The 14,528-nt window shown below is 40.0% G+C and overlaps 1 protein-coding gene across 1 annotated transcript in view; it reads left to right on the forward strand.

The window, feature by feature from the left end:
• Positions 1-9,840, forward strand: part of TNFRSF17 (TNF receptor superfamily member 17) — a 34,239-nt gene extending 24,399 nt beyond the window's left edge. Inside the window, 2 exon segments of the mRNA XM_088474248.1 lie at positions 9,558-9,806; positions 9,809-9,840. Of these exon segments, the coding sequence (XP_088330374.1) occupies positions 9,558-9,806; positions 9,809-9,840 (281 nt within the window).
• Positions 9,841-14,528: the final 4,688 nt, after the last annotated feature.

The raw sequence follows: 14,528 nt of genomic DNA on the forward strand, positions 1-14,528 counted from the left end.
CATCTTGGCAGCCATCTGGGGGAAAGCCTGCTCTGCAAGTGTTCCTGCTCCAAGTGTGTCTGCTCTGCAAGTATCTGTGTGTGAATGCCAACCTGTGTCTCTGTAGAACCCATCCTCCCTTACCTGCAAGGCGTCGTGCCCATACAAGGGCATTTCAAACCTTATTGTGTTACAGGAACTAGGCCTTTTGTGTTGAGGCTGGCTATATCTATTCATATGCTAATGTGGACCCTGATAAATTTGTTTCTAAGCTCTCTCTGGTATGACTGATTACATTTAGATATTTTTGATTCTAGTTGTATAAGGATGTAATATTAATTTATATATATTTATTTTAATACTATATGTTGAATTTAATATACACAATCTAACACATGCATAGGCCGAAACCGTGACCACATTAAGTACGACTCTGAATCCGGCCCTTAATCTTCAGGGTTTTTTGCTTTTTTATGAAAGGCTATCATCGGTGGCGGCTATTGCAGATAGCAGTGCTAGCATCCCCATGCTTTATATATATATATATATATATATATATATATATATATATATATATATATATATATATATAGCACATTTACAGGTGCAGCAGTCATAGAATAAAGTAATAAACACTGGCAGCAGAGAAACTTTCCAACATTTCAATGTATTAAAACATTTTAATACATTGAAATGTTAAAGTTTTTCTGCTGCCAGCGTTAATTACTTCATAACATGAGTGCCGCACTTGAAAAATTGGTATAATATCCTGTACTGTGAAGGCACTGAGCTAAGTATATTTTATGGTCTGTGAGTGCCCTACATATATATATATATATATATATATATATATATCACTAATCCACAGCTCTCACCATTTTCATAGATTTAGGGTGTAACAAGGTATGTGACCACATTGTTTAAATAGAAATCACAGGGTCTCTGCACTCACCATTATAACTAACCATAATACATAAATAATGGGATCTTGGTTATTTGGTTCATGAATTGATTGATCAATGCATTAAGCTTGCAGCCCCTATCAAGGGACCCCATTTTACCGCAAGTCCCTACTCTATTGCTCAGAATTATAATATGGAAATAGCTATCACTTTAGTGCTAAACTCAGGGGGGCGATTTAATTGTTTTTTTGGGCGTGATAATTAATGAGCGCCCAGTTTGCTAGTCAATTGTTCAGGGTGCTCATTAATTATAGCCCTCTTTGCCAGCTAAAAGACGAGGTTTAGCCATCTAAAATGGCTAACCCCGTCTTAATTCCTGGTTAGGGAGCGCTATCTGCGGTTAGCATGCCCTAATCAGGGTGTTTCAGAAACATTTCTGCTCGCGCACTCCTGAGTGTGTGCAGAAATGCCGGCACCGGCAGCTATCGCGCCCTGACAGAGCAACAATTTAATTACTATGTCGGGCGTCGTAAAAAAAAAAACGCCAGCAGAACAATTGAATTCACCCCAGGGTATGCTATCTGGTTTAAAGCTCACAGCAACTTTGCTGTTAAAGGTGAGTCAGTCACCAAGCACACCTGTGGGAAAGCACCTAGGAAAACAGCTGACACAAGCTAGATTAAACAGGTTAAAAGGGGTGCATGAGAAAATGTGATCACAAAATGATTGATTAAAAAAAATGACAAAAAGCACTAATACACGGCACTCACCATTCCTAGATTTGGGGTGCAACATGGTATGAGACCACATTGTTTAAATAGAAATCACAGGGGCTCTGCACTCACCTTAATAACTAACAATACTTATAAACAGTGGGGTTTTGGTTCATGAATTGATCAATGCAACGAAGCTTGCAGCCACTATGCTGGTGGCTAAGTCACCAATTTGGCTGAGATTGTTGTTTTAATCTTTGATGTACATAAGCATATATTGAAGTAAAAGTTATCTCTATCTCTATCTCTCTCTCTCTCTCTCTCTCTCTCTCTCTATATATATATATACACATACAATCTGTTTCCTGTGGCCTCGCCCACAAAGAAATCACTTCTGACAAAAAAATTTTGTATTTGAGGTGTCCTAGCTGTATTGCTTTGCATAGGGGCCATGTCGTGGGAGTGGCCCATGTAACCAGCAGCGCCTTCACCCACCACTCACGCCAATGTCACTGTGTGCCCTGTACACAGATTGCTATGTAGCATATCCTATTCAAGAGAACATGGGCCCAAAGCACCTCTCCCCCACCCCTTACCGGCCGCAGGCACGGTACCACACCTATATCTTGCATTGATGATGTCAATAGAAATGGTTTTTGCTCAGTTCTAACTTGACAGATGGAGATGAAACAAAGTGCAGGTTATTTCTAGGAGTTTCCATTACACAATGATGCAGTTTTCCTGAAAATCAGTTCAGTAGTTTTTGCACCAACTTGGAACAAAGAAACAGACACAACGTTCCTGTAATATTAGTATAGATATGTTACAGGCGAAGTGGAAAACCCGGGGATTGTGGACAGTACATGAAGCTAATAGGCAAAGTAGGAAATGTTGCTGTGTACAATACCTAAATGCATTAAGGCAAAGTGGTAAATACTTTCTCCTTCTTCACTTCCTACAATTCGAAAGAATACAATGAGTATGTTATAGTTTTAAACAACTCTCCAAAATACTAAATTACAAGTTTGAGATCTAACAGATTGAAGTTAATCATACTTTGAATAAGATTAATGGCAATGCTACACCCTGACATAACACAATTACACTATTTTCTGTTTCAAACACCCCAAAATAACAAAATTACAATTAAAAAATTAATAATTTTGTTGCCATTGGGGCCAAGAAGGGAAAAGTGGGTAGTAATTACCCGGGTCCTGGGTCTCTGTAAGGGACTGGGATAGCAGGGAGGAGTAATGACATTCTGGTGCTTCGACCCAATAGGTAACGCCATCTTTAGATGGCGTTACCAGGATGTAGTCAAAATACCGACAGCCGAGAAGCCGTCTGACTAAATCTTGACGTCTAGATCCCGACTTGGGACTAAAGATAGGCGTCTAGTAAGTTAGTATGCAATGATTATGGTAGCAGAGCACAGTTAATTCAGATAGTTCATCCGTAAGCAGAAGATTTTAGTGGCAGCAGCATAGTTGTTAATTATGCAGAATGATTTCCAATAGCACAGTTCAGCAGTTTATTAGTAAGCCAATATGTTAATAAGCCTACAGGTGGTAAATAGAAGTTAGGTTCATTGGACAAGTTGATAAGTATGCATGCAAATTGGTAAATTCCTCTACCTGATGTGAGGGAGGATGTATCCATGAGTCCGTATCTTGGCTTTCACATGTATTGTACCGATGCTGTGGCATCTGGGTGCTCGAGCGCCAAACTCTGCGCTGCTCAAATTGGCTGTAATCTGGGCTGTGCACTGCTGGCTAGACTCACTGACTGCTCACCCAGCCACTGGTGGCACCGAGTCTCAGCGCAAAGGGACCTCTGCTCCCGTGGCACGGTCCCTCCACGTCCTGGGCGAGGGGATGCGGGTGATACTCCACCGCTAACCACATGCTGCTAGCCACCGGATGTTGGTACATTCTTCCTGTTTCCACATTCCACCTGCGTGTCACTGACAGCCGACCAACTGACGCATTTCTCTGCCCACAAACACGGCGGTTTCTTCAGAGGGATCTGATGTTACATAAGAGCCAAACGTTTCCCATGAAAGCCATTCTTGTGTTCAAAATAGTTAAAACTGTTAAAACAGTCTGTCCCACCAAACCTTGTTTACATGTAACAGGAGTCTATTGTTGCTTTAAGGAAGATCTTCTTATAAGTCAGTAATGCATCCAGGTTCCAAGTTACATGGGGATTCACAAAACCAAAAAGGACCTGACCAGTAGACACATTAGACACATGGAAAATATAACAACTATAAAATCTATAGGGTCTATTTACTAAGCAATGTTAGAAGACAGAGTGAAAAGTGATAAGGTGCCAGCCAATCAGCTCCCAACTGTCATTTTTCAAACACAGCCTGTGAGATGTCAGTTAGGAGCAGATTGGCTGGCACCTTATCACTTTTCACTCTGTCTCCTAACACTGCTTAGTAAATAGACCCCTTTATAACAAAAGCAAATATGTCCATGTTGTATGTACATTAAAAAAGAATGTCATGGTTTGTGTCCTTATGTTTGCAATAAACTCCTTCCCTAGTCAAACTGTGACTACGGGCACTGGCAATGTACTGTTGCAGCCAAATAAACATACATGGGATACCCACTATTTGGCTAGATGGTAGAATAGAGGGTAACGGTTATTACATAAAAAATGTATAGAGTTATGTATCTATGGCCCCTAAATGGACTTTAATCATCCCTGACCTCATAGGAAGAAAATAGTTTACATCAGCCTCTTTGATAGCCTTTCAAACCAGCAGTCAGGTGTCAGTGAGCATAAAATGCAAACACATGTATGTCATTTTACAGGGCAAAATCAATGTGATTCTTATTAGCAAATATCATAGGTTTACTTGCTCTTGTCTGAGGTAATCCACAGAATTGGTCAGAATATTTTGCAAGCAAAGAAAACAGTCCTGGGTATATTGAGGGAACTCAAAACGAAAGTACTGGGATTTTCTCATATGATAAATCTGTCAATATTTGCATAACCATTACTTCTGTTCTGCAGACAAAGAACCCAAGAGACTACCTTTCACAGTCCACCGATTATGTGATGTATAATTATACTTCCATACCATGATAACATACTGAGGTGTAAATTCCAAAGTTGCCATGCCAGGGACATTTTATATCTATTACTTCTGAGGCTATCATAAGTATGGTTAATATTTGCTCAAGCTGAATATTATTTTACAAATTACAGCATGTTGAATATACTGTATTAATGAGTTTTTGTTTAACTTAAGAAGACTTTTGTCAACTGTCTGTGGTTTGCTGGAAAAGTAAAAAAAATGTAAGGATGTCTCATGAGAATTTTTATCCCTGAACTCCTAGATCACCGGTAATGTCATTATAATGTACTTTTCATTTTAATGGTTTTAAATAAATAAAAAACTATCCAATTTTACAATGCTGTAGCAGACTTTCTCTAGACCTTCAACAGTCTATAAGGAGCATTGCTACTATTTTCAAATGTGAAACGCCATATTTTGTGGTAAATGTAATAGCCTGCGACTTTCAGGTAACTGCGAGTTCCCGGAGAGCCTGCCGAATATTTTAAATAAGAAATTACTTAAAAAGCAAAACCAGGTGGTTTTGCATTTTAAATTATTGCCCCTTTAAAACATCAGGCAGACTCGCCGGAAACTCGCTGATGCCTGCAAGTCGCACATTTACCCCCTTATGTTAGAATACACGTCTGAGAAACAAACATTGAGCACCTCTGTTTTTGCATGAAGGGTTATGCATTACAAAATGTATTTTAGTTTTTACCTGCTTTTATACTATTGATTTTATCTTCTCTAGTTACCTATACCTATTTCTACTTTCTCAATAAGTCCATCCAATCCAAGGACTTGTACACACAAGTGTTATATTCAAGAATATTTATTATTAATTAAGTGGAGAAAAGCACTTTCTCCACCATAGCACCTATTTATGGTTGTTGCCAGTGCCATGTGGGCATATACACTCCCTGCCAGGGGTGGATTAAGAGAGGAGAGGGCCCGTGTACAAACTCCATGTGAGCCCCTTCCTCTCTGACAGCGCAGGAGACTCTGGCTTAGTGCCAAAATCTACTGCGCACAGGGCTCTGGTAAAATGGTGCCTGCGCCTTACTCCCGGGGACACGTCTACTATGCATTTGCTAATCCTCGGGAAATGGCAGCTGCACCATTTTTCCTGATATATTTGTGCTCAGCAGCACCGGGTTACTGGCAGATGCAAGACTCTGGAGAGGTAAGTATAACTATATATGTGTGCAGGGTGTGGGCCCCCCAGGACCCAAGGGCCCGTATGCACCGCACACCCTGCACCCATTATAGACATGCCATTGATCCTTACACTATCTGACGCAATGTCTCCCTTAACATGTTAATTATATGAATACAATTTTAATACTTATGATTAGAGATGTGCAGTTTAGTGTTCCTGAAATGCGAACACACCCAAAGTTAGGAGTTCCAAGTCGAATCGAGTCCCGGTTTAAAATCACTGTGGGGTTCCGAGCCGAACTGAGTCCCGGTTTGGTTCTGTAGTCACATCAGAGCTCGGATTTAAAAGCTGAACTCTGGTTTTAGATTGCATGTAAAGAGGTCTAAATTACATTATTTTAGCTGTTTTATCAATTTATCAATTTTTATTGATTGTTTAATGATTACTAAGGAATCCAAAACCAACCAAAACCAAATCCGAATCAAAACACTTGAGGGTGGTTTTGCCAAAACCAAAACACAATGATGAATTAGAACCAAAACCAACATACTAGAGTCTGGGCACATCTCTAATTATGGTTCATGGCCAGCTTGGTCGCTGGTCATGATGATGGGCTGCTATCATAATGATGGGCCTTTTTATTATATATATGTTAAGTCCCAGAGTTGTAGCTCCATTTGTCCCATTGTTAATCTGGCTCTGCAATATGTTACTGTTACTGTTTGATAAGTGGAGAAAATCATGAACTAAACATTACAATATACAGTACACTGTGGAAATGGGCAGTGGGTCATTTGTAGAGAGCATTTCACCAATTTCTCATGTTTCCTTTTAACTGAAACTCAAATCTAAAAAAAAACAAACAAAAAAAAACACCAGAATCTAAGGGGTGAGACTTTTTAGAAATGGAGATGTTGCCCATAGCAACCAATCAGATTCTACTTAACATTTAACTAGCACCTTCTAGAAGATAATAGCTGGAATCTGATTGGTTGCTATGGGCAACATCTCCACTTCTAAAAACTCACCTTAGTAAATTTATCGTTTCTGTTCAGTGAAAAGTAAAGGTTTGGCAACCTTATATATAACAACACAATTTAATAAAATACACATAAAAAAGTACATATATAAAAAAATTAAATACGAACAATAGTATCAAATGAATATATCCTGGTACAAATTCTGGGCCTGATTCAGACCCGGTCGCAAGCGCTGAGCACTCACAACCGGGTCGATGGTGGTCCACAGCGCATGCGCACGACGGAGCCGGCTGTCAATTTTGAGTAACAGCTCACCCCCTTTGGTGGGCGGGCCGGGGGGGGTGGCTGCTCAAACGGAGGTGTTCCCATGAGAACGCCTGCCATTTGGGGGCGGCCCCACTGACATCACGAGTGATGTCAGTGGAGAAATTCCGGCTCTGTTAGAGCCGAAATCTCTCTGAGGCTTGCGGCCACGAGACCCTACCACAAGGGTCTCGTCGCAAACCCGATGGTTGCTATGGTCTTGACCATTGCGACCATCATCATGGCCACTCGCAATAGCTGTGGGTGGTCACCCACAGCTATGCGAGCGGCCAAGAGGCTGATCCAAAAAAAAAAAGCCCGGTCCTGATACAGAGCGAGCACTCTGTCAGAGCAACCGGGTCTGAATCAGGCCCATTGCACCTACAGTATATCACCATATATATATGTATAGTTATTACACCTGGTGCACCAACTGCATATGATAAGTATTCGGGATGTATTAAAATGTGTAGGGATCCTCTGCTCACACAACCAGGATATTAAATCCTAGAATATGCAACAAAGTATACTTATGATGATTATTTTGAGTTCCTTCAATTGGTTGCAGCTTATTTAGTATATTTAAAAAGCTCTATTGGAAACAACAAATGTTGCAATCACATAAAAAAACGAGCATCAGCAAGTCTTTGTGGGGAAATCCTCAGACAATCATTATTACAGTGTCGCATGTTAGAACTTTATACTTGTTATCAGCTGTATCAAATCAGCTGTATGTTAGAAATAAGGAGCAGAGGGGATTCACATATAGCCAGTAGTATTTGTTGTTTTTCACTCACCCGTCAGTCTGTTTCATAGAGGGCTCCTAGTAATAACTGTCCTTGTAGAATTGCAGCGAGTGCTGGGACTCTCAGCAGCTTATAGCGATCAATGCCCGGGCAGCGGCTGCACAAGATTCACAACGGCCGTTTGTGATCGCAGCAAACGGGCTTACCTCAGGCTAGGACTATGGCCCTCATTCAGAGGCGGTCGCAAGAAGCAAGTGCTCGCTCTGAATGAGGACGGCCGCTTGACTTTTCAAGTGCGGCCTCCTGGTCACTAGCTAAGCTGTGGGTAACCACCCACAGCTTTAGCGACCGACCAGGTTGATGGTCGTGATGGTCAAGACCATCGCGACCATCGCGACCATCGGGGCTTGCGACGAGACGGTAAGGTTGGGTCTCGGCAACCGCAAGCCCCAGGGAGCTTCCTGCTCTGATCGAGCAGGAAGCTCCCCATTGACATCACTGCTGATGTCAGTGCAGTCGCCCACAAAATGGCAGGTGTTCCTTAAGGAATGCCTCAGTTTGTGAAACCACCCCCCCGCCACACCTACAAAACGGGTCGAGCTGTCAATCAACATCGACAGCCGCCCCTTTTGTAGTGAGCTCCGGAGCGAGAGAATTTCTCTCTCGCTCCGGGGCTTGCGCACGCACAGTGCGTCGCTGCGCGTGCACCAGGCCTAAACATCGGCCCGGTTACGAGCGCTCAGTGCTTGTGACCGGGTCTGAATGAGGTCCTATATTCCAAGGTAGGAAGGATTGATTGCAATAGGAGAGTTGCTCTCATCGGCGGGGAGTGCCTTTCCACATAAAGCTGCGGGATACTCCAACGTGCTGCGGCTGCAGAGATGTCAAGTTTTTTTTGCTCTGATGCCGCAACCATATAGCAGTAGATTTCACGGGATACCACTGGACTTCTTTAGACTTTCTAACGCGTTTCTTCGCACCTGCCGATTTCATCAGAGGTGAGTCCTAATTACTCTTCTATGGGATGTGTCATATCCCAGTGAGTGTGGATTTTGAAAGGACAATTACAGCTGGGTATGATAATTGGTTTGTAATCCATGTGTTGGAATAGAAAACTCCTTTTTCTTTTATATTGAGAAGTTGGTTACTCACCAAAGTACTGCATATAGCATACAGATAAATGCATAAATATGTTAGTATAAAAACAATCTTTCATAGCCACTACATTATAATTCTTATGACATTATCAGGTGTAATAACTATACATACATATGATTATATAGGTGCAGAATTTGTACCAGGATATATTCCTTTGATACCATTGTTCGTATTTAATTTTGTTATATATGTACTAGTTTATGTGTATTTTATTAAATTGTGTTTTGATATAATGTTTTATATACCTGTGGTTATCAGTCACATCATTTCTCCATTTGTGGGTAATCATTGTATACTAAGTGCTGCTGTGTTTTTTATTGAGTATCTTTCTTGTTATAGATGGTGGCAACCATCTGATAGTAGCTGATGTTTAATTATCTGTATTTGGTCCGCTGCGCTCTATTTTTCTCAGCGCCAAGGGTAATCCCATATATATTTTCCTATATATAACAACAAAACCACTTGCTGATGTTTGGGAATAGGTTTGAGCGATTATTCTTTTTAGAATAAAAATTTTTTTGAACCTTATGTGATACTGTGATTACAGATTCCTTTTGTGAAGCCGGTGACAAGATTAAGAACAACTCTGTAAACATTTTAAAAGGTGAAGATTTAGAGTCTGCTTCGTGTGATGAAATAAAAATACCAGTGGCGGAAAATGAAGAACATGTAGTTCCAATGTACAGCAATATCTGTGACCAGGCTTTATCTGAGTACTTGTTTCCTTTGCCGGCTGTAGAGGAAGGAGCTGCGATTCTTGTGACCACAAAAACATCTGCTTATTTGAACCTTGGTCCGATGTGAGCGGCAATGCTCTTGTGGAAATATAACATCTGTACAGTATGTGCTTTCTTGGGGGGATCGAGAAACCTACCAAGGACATGGAAAATAAATGCTTGTGTATATGCTACATGTGTTCATGTGACAGTGTGTTGAAATCATGACACAGGGGGAGATGTATCAAACCTTTGAGAGAGATAAAGGGATCTATTTACTAAGCAGTGTTAGGAGACAGAGTGAAAAGTGATAAGGTGCCAGCCAATCAGCTCCCAACTGTCATATTTCAAACAAAGCCTGTGAGATGACAGTTAGGAGCTGATTGGCTGCCACCTTATCACTTTTCACTCTGTCTCCTAACACCGCTTAGTAAATAGACCCCAAAGAGTTGAATTTGCCCATAGTAACCAATCAACGTATAACTGTAATTTTATAGACAAATGATAGCTTGAATCTGATTGGGTGCTGTGGGAATCTTCAACACTTTATCTCTCTTGAAGATTTGATCTATCTCCCCTACAGTCTTTATCAAGGCTGCCATGATGCAGTTCCTGCAATATATTTCCTCAAATTGTGATTAACTGTGTTACTAAATTGTAAGCATTGAAAGCTATAAATTCTCAAAGTAGAAAGTAGAATATTTGGGCTGTAATGCCACCAAGCAAGATGGTTATTATTATTGGATATCTTTCAGCTAAAAACATTTATGAAATGTGATGTGCAATGTATAGATCAGTCATTTGTCCTGGTATATATGTTCTTTATTACCCAGTCTGTTCAACGCAAAAATAACAGCTAACTTTCATCAATGTCCTTTTCAAATTGAATCGTGTAAAGTAATCAATTTAGCTTTTTGTAATTAAAAGGAATCTTATATATAAAAATATTTGATAGTGCAGTTGGAGCAGAATATATTGCAGCAATTTTTTGCAGTCTTTGAAAAGGGTTTAGATTGCACAAAAAAAGTACTGTTTGTCATGACATATTATTCACTGCAATACACTTTTCTCTGTGGGGGAGATGTATCAAACCCTTTACAGAGATAAAATTGAGCACTTGCCCACAGCAACCAATCAGCTTGTAGCTATAAATTATTTAGCACAGTCTATGAAACAACAGTTAGAAGCTGAATGATTTGGGCAAATTATCTCTCTCAAAGGCTTAAAACATCTCTCCTCTATTTATATATGAAAGACAGACATATAGATAGGCACTGTATATGTTCAAACTGCACAGATTCGACCATTTATTCTGGCCATTCAAGTGCATGTCACACTTGCCTACCCTCCCGCATTCCGTGGGAGCCTCCCGCTATAAGCTGGGAGCTCCTGCTACCTCGGAAAGTGAGAGTACTCCATAGTGCCCTTTCAAAACGCTGCACTGCGCATTCGCAAGTCGAATGTGAAGGGGACGGGACACAGGATTTTCATCCACGTGTCAGACTACTGGCTTTTATGATTTGATATCAGTTGATGTATATAGCAGAGTTGTGGTTGGAATCTATTGCATACACAGATACACATTCTCTTTTATGCTTACGACATTAATATTCCTGATGTATAAATTCCATGTTTTCATATATCCTTAGATACTACCCATACACAAATCTGCTCTAGCAACATGCTGCTCATACTACTATAGTTTTCAACTTCCACTGCAGGACAAACCCGAGTAACAAAAGATACACCCACATGTGGAACTAGACACGCTCTTTGGGCAGAGCTGGTCACGCCCCTTCGGTGGCGCTCCTACCACAATCTACAATCTCCCTGAAACTAGATTTCAAAAGCAGACAAGTATGGTGCATGTTCTACTCTAAACTTAGTGAGTCAGTGTTTTGGTTGATCTATTTTACCAAATCAAAAAGAATTATAACAGATTTTTAAATATTTAAAATCATTCTGTTGGGAGCTGCTCAAAAATGAGTCACATGCAAAAGCGCACGCAGCAGCAAGTATTGGAGGTTGCCCGTCTGCAGGTTTATGCATATGGCCTATAAACGCCTTCCTTTGTGTACATTTGTATGGCTGAATGTACAAGGACTGAGTCGCCCACTTTTAGCACCCATGCACGCTGTAATATCAATTGGCCCATCCTCATACGCCACCATCGGCCGCATCATCACAAACTATACCGACTCTATGACAGGTGCAGTTTCTCCACCTGACCATGTTTGCGGCCGTGCGTTTTGGACCCCAGAAGCTTGCATTGACACACCCACAACACTCCAATAATACGCCCACTGACGGATAATTTTTGTCTGCACTAGTAGACACCTCCCAGTCACCACCCAGGAACGCTCAACACTTTTCCTCCATCCTTCTTATACCATCTGAATCGGACACAACAGCACCTTTGTGCGCACACTCTGTGTAAAGCATGTGCCATGGGGGTTATCACAACCTTTTTGCGCATGCACAGTTGCAAATAATCGCTTGACTACATGAACATCGACATTGCATGCAAATTGCGTGCAGCTCTAAATCAGGCCCCTAGTCTAATGTTTGAGTGGTGAATAATATGGCCATAAACATGTAGGACAACTTGCTAAAATCTAGTCATTTGGATGTCAGGAAGATCACTAACGTCACAAAGAGCACCTTCTACAGTTAGGTCAAAGAATGGTGGTCTTTACAAACATGCCAGTGGGAGTCATTGGCCAACCCAATGTTCTGTTCTGTCAGTCAAATTAAATTCAACAACATTTCATTTGTTTGTTTAGTAGGACTGCTTTGTACAACATTGGGACATTTTGAATGAAAATTACAAAAATTACAAACAACTTCTACACATCTATAGCTCAAAAGTACAGCAAGCTTAAGTGCATTAAATTTGTTTTGTTAAAGATCCCTAATTTATCTAAAAAAAATGCAAATGAATTGATGTAATTTGCTTTGTTGCTTTTCAGAGGTAGAAATAGAGAAGTACACAGACCCCAGTGTTTTCAATATGGTTTTAAATCTTTGACATATTTTGGTTTTGGTAAAACCATAATATTAATTTCCAGTCAGTTTTAAATGCCTCACAGCTCACAATATTGTTTTCACCAATATTGGTCAAAGGCTGCAGCGAGCTGACCGGCTATACTAAGCAACAGAGTAGCAGCACAAACACATGCCAGTTTAAAAGAATATAGCACATCTATGAAACATAGTGGCACTGCAGTGGTAGACAGGATGGCAGTTTTATAAACAATATGACCCGATAGAATGTTTTCATTAATCAAGAACTAATAGCATAAAAGAAAAGCCCAGTACAATACAAAATATAATCACAGGCCTCAAGCCAATAGTTGCTAATTGAAGAAAGTAGAAAATGATAATTAATTAATAAGTTAATAACAACCTTATCCAACCAGCAAATCACAGGCACAATTAAACCATTCAGATAGAAGACACGTGATATAGAACATCAACGCCGGTGACAAGTGGCTGTCCAGAAAGAGATGTATGCTACTTGGAAATGAAAAAATAGGACAACAGACCTGGCGCAAAAATAGGGATTCTAAGCTACCAGTTTCTAGTCGAGGTTAACACCTTTTAACCTAAAACACTATTATATGACAAATACCAGGGGTGACAAGAATTCCGGCGCTAATCCCTTCTCAGTCTATAGAACATATAGTATACACAAAAAGAACACTCACTTCTCTGTTTATGATGATCTTCTCTTCCTCGCCCTCTATAGGAAGTTTTCAAGGTTTATATGTTGAAGTGGTTCATATATGCAAAATATAAAATATAAAACGGCAACATAGTGCAATAAAACAATTTACTATAAGCAATGATATATAAAATCGATGAATTTTCAAGCAAATATCAAGCAAATTCCTGACAAACTGAATGGAGATTTTTACCAAAAATTGGTGATATTCAGGCATCTGAGCTGGAGGTTCCGGAGCCTACAACTCTCTTTTTGAATCTATATATGCCTGAATATCACCAATTTCTGATCATCATAAACAGGGAAATGTGTTTTCTTTTTGTGTATACTATATGTTCTGAGAATGGATTAGTGCCAAGATGTATACTATATGTTCTATAGACTGAGAATGGATTAGCGCCAAGATGTATGCTACTGCTATGACCTTTAGAAAAGAGTTGAGAAGCTGGAACAGATATTTCAGCATCTACTAAAAGAGGAAAAGCTGAAATAAGCAACTCAGACAATCTGTACTCATCATAGTTAATTAGGAGCAATAGAAAAGAAAGTGTCATTACCAAAGTATTTCCATAAATTCGATTTGGTAATTCACTGACTTCTTTATTTTCCATAATAGTTTACATGTATTTATACTGTCGCCATAACTATTCACATTCATTATATAGGAACATAGTGGTGATAATCATGTGGAGACTTGTAACCTTATTCTCATGAGGTCAGCATTTTGCTTTCTTTTAATATAATTTAATTTTGGGGCCAAAATCTCCAGTAAATTAAAATAATAATAATGCTTGTCAAACACACATAATCTTTGCAAAGCCCATAATTAAAAGTTGTGCATGATGGAATTGTCTTTGGGCCCTCCCACCCATACTTATGTTGTATACTAAAAAGGTCATGCACTCTCAGGTTAAAGCATTAGTAGATAACACATCTCATCCACCTCTTCAGATACAAGTATTGGCAGATAAATATACCTTACCCAAATCACACACTCTAGATATGTATCAAGCTCAGCATTACGCTAGCTCGATTGTGAGACATCTCTATGCAAATGATTGGTCCAACCCTCTCGACA

Source organism: Taudactylus pleione, unplaced genomic scaffold (genome assembly GCF_031769625.1).
Source record: "Taudactylus pleione unplaced genomic scaffold, aTauple2 ptg000149l, whole genome shotgun sequence".
Classification (NCBI taxonomy): Eukaryota; Metazoa; Chordata; class Amphibia; order Anura; family Myobatrachidae; genus Taudactylus; species Taudactylus pleione.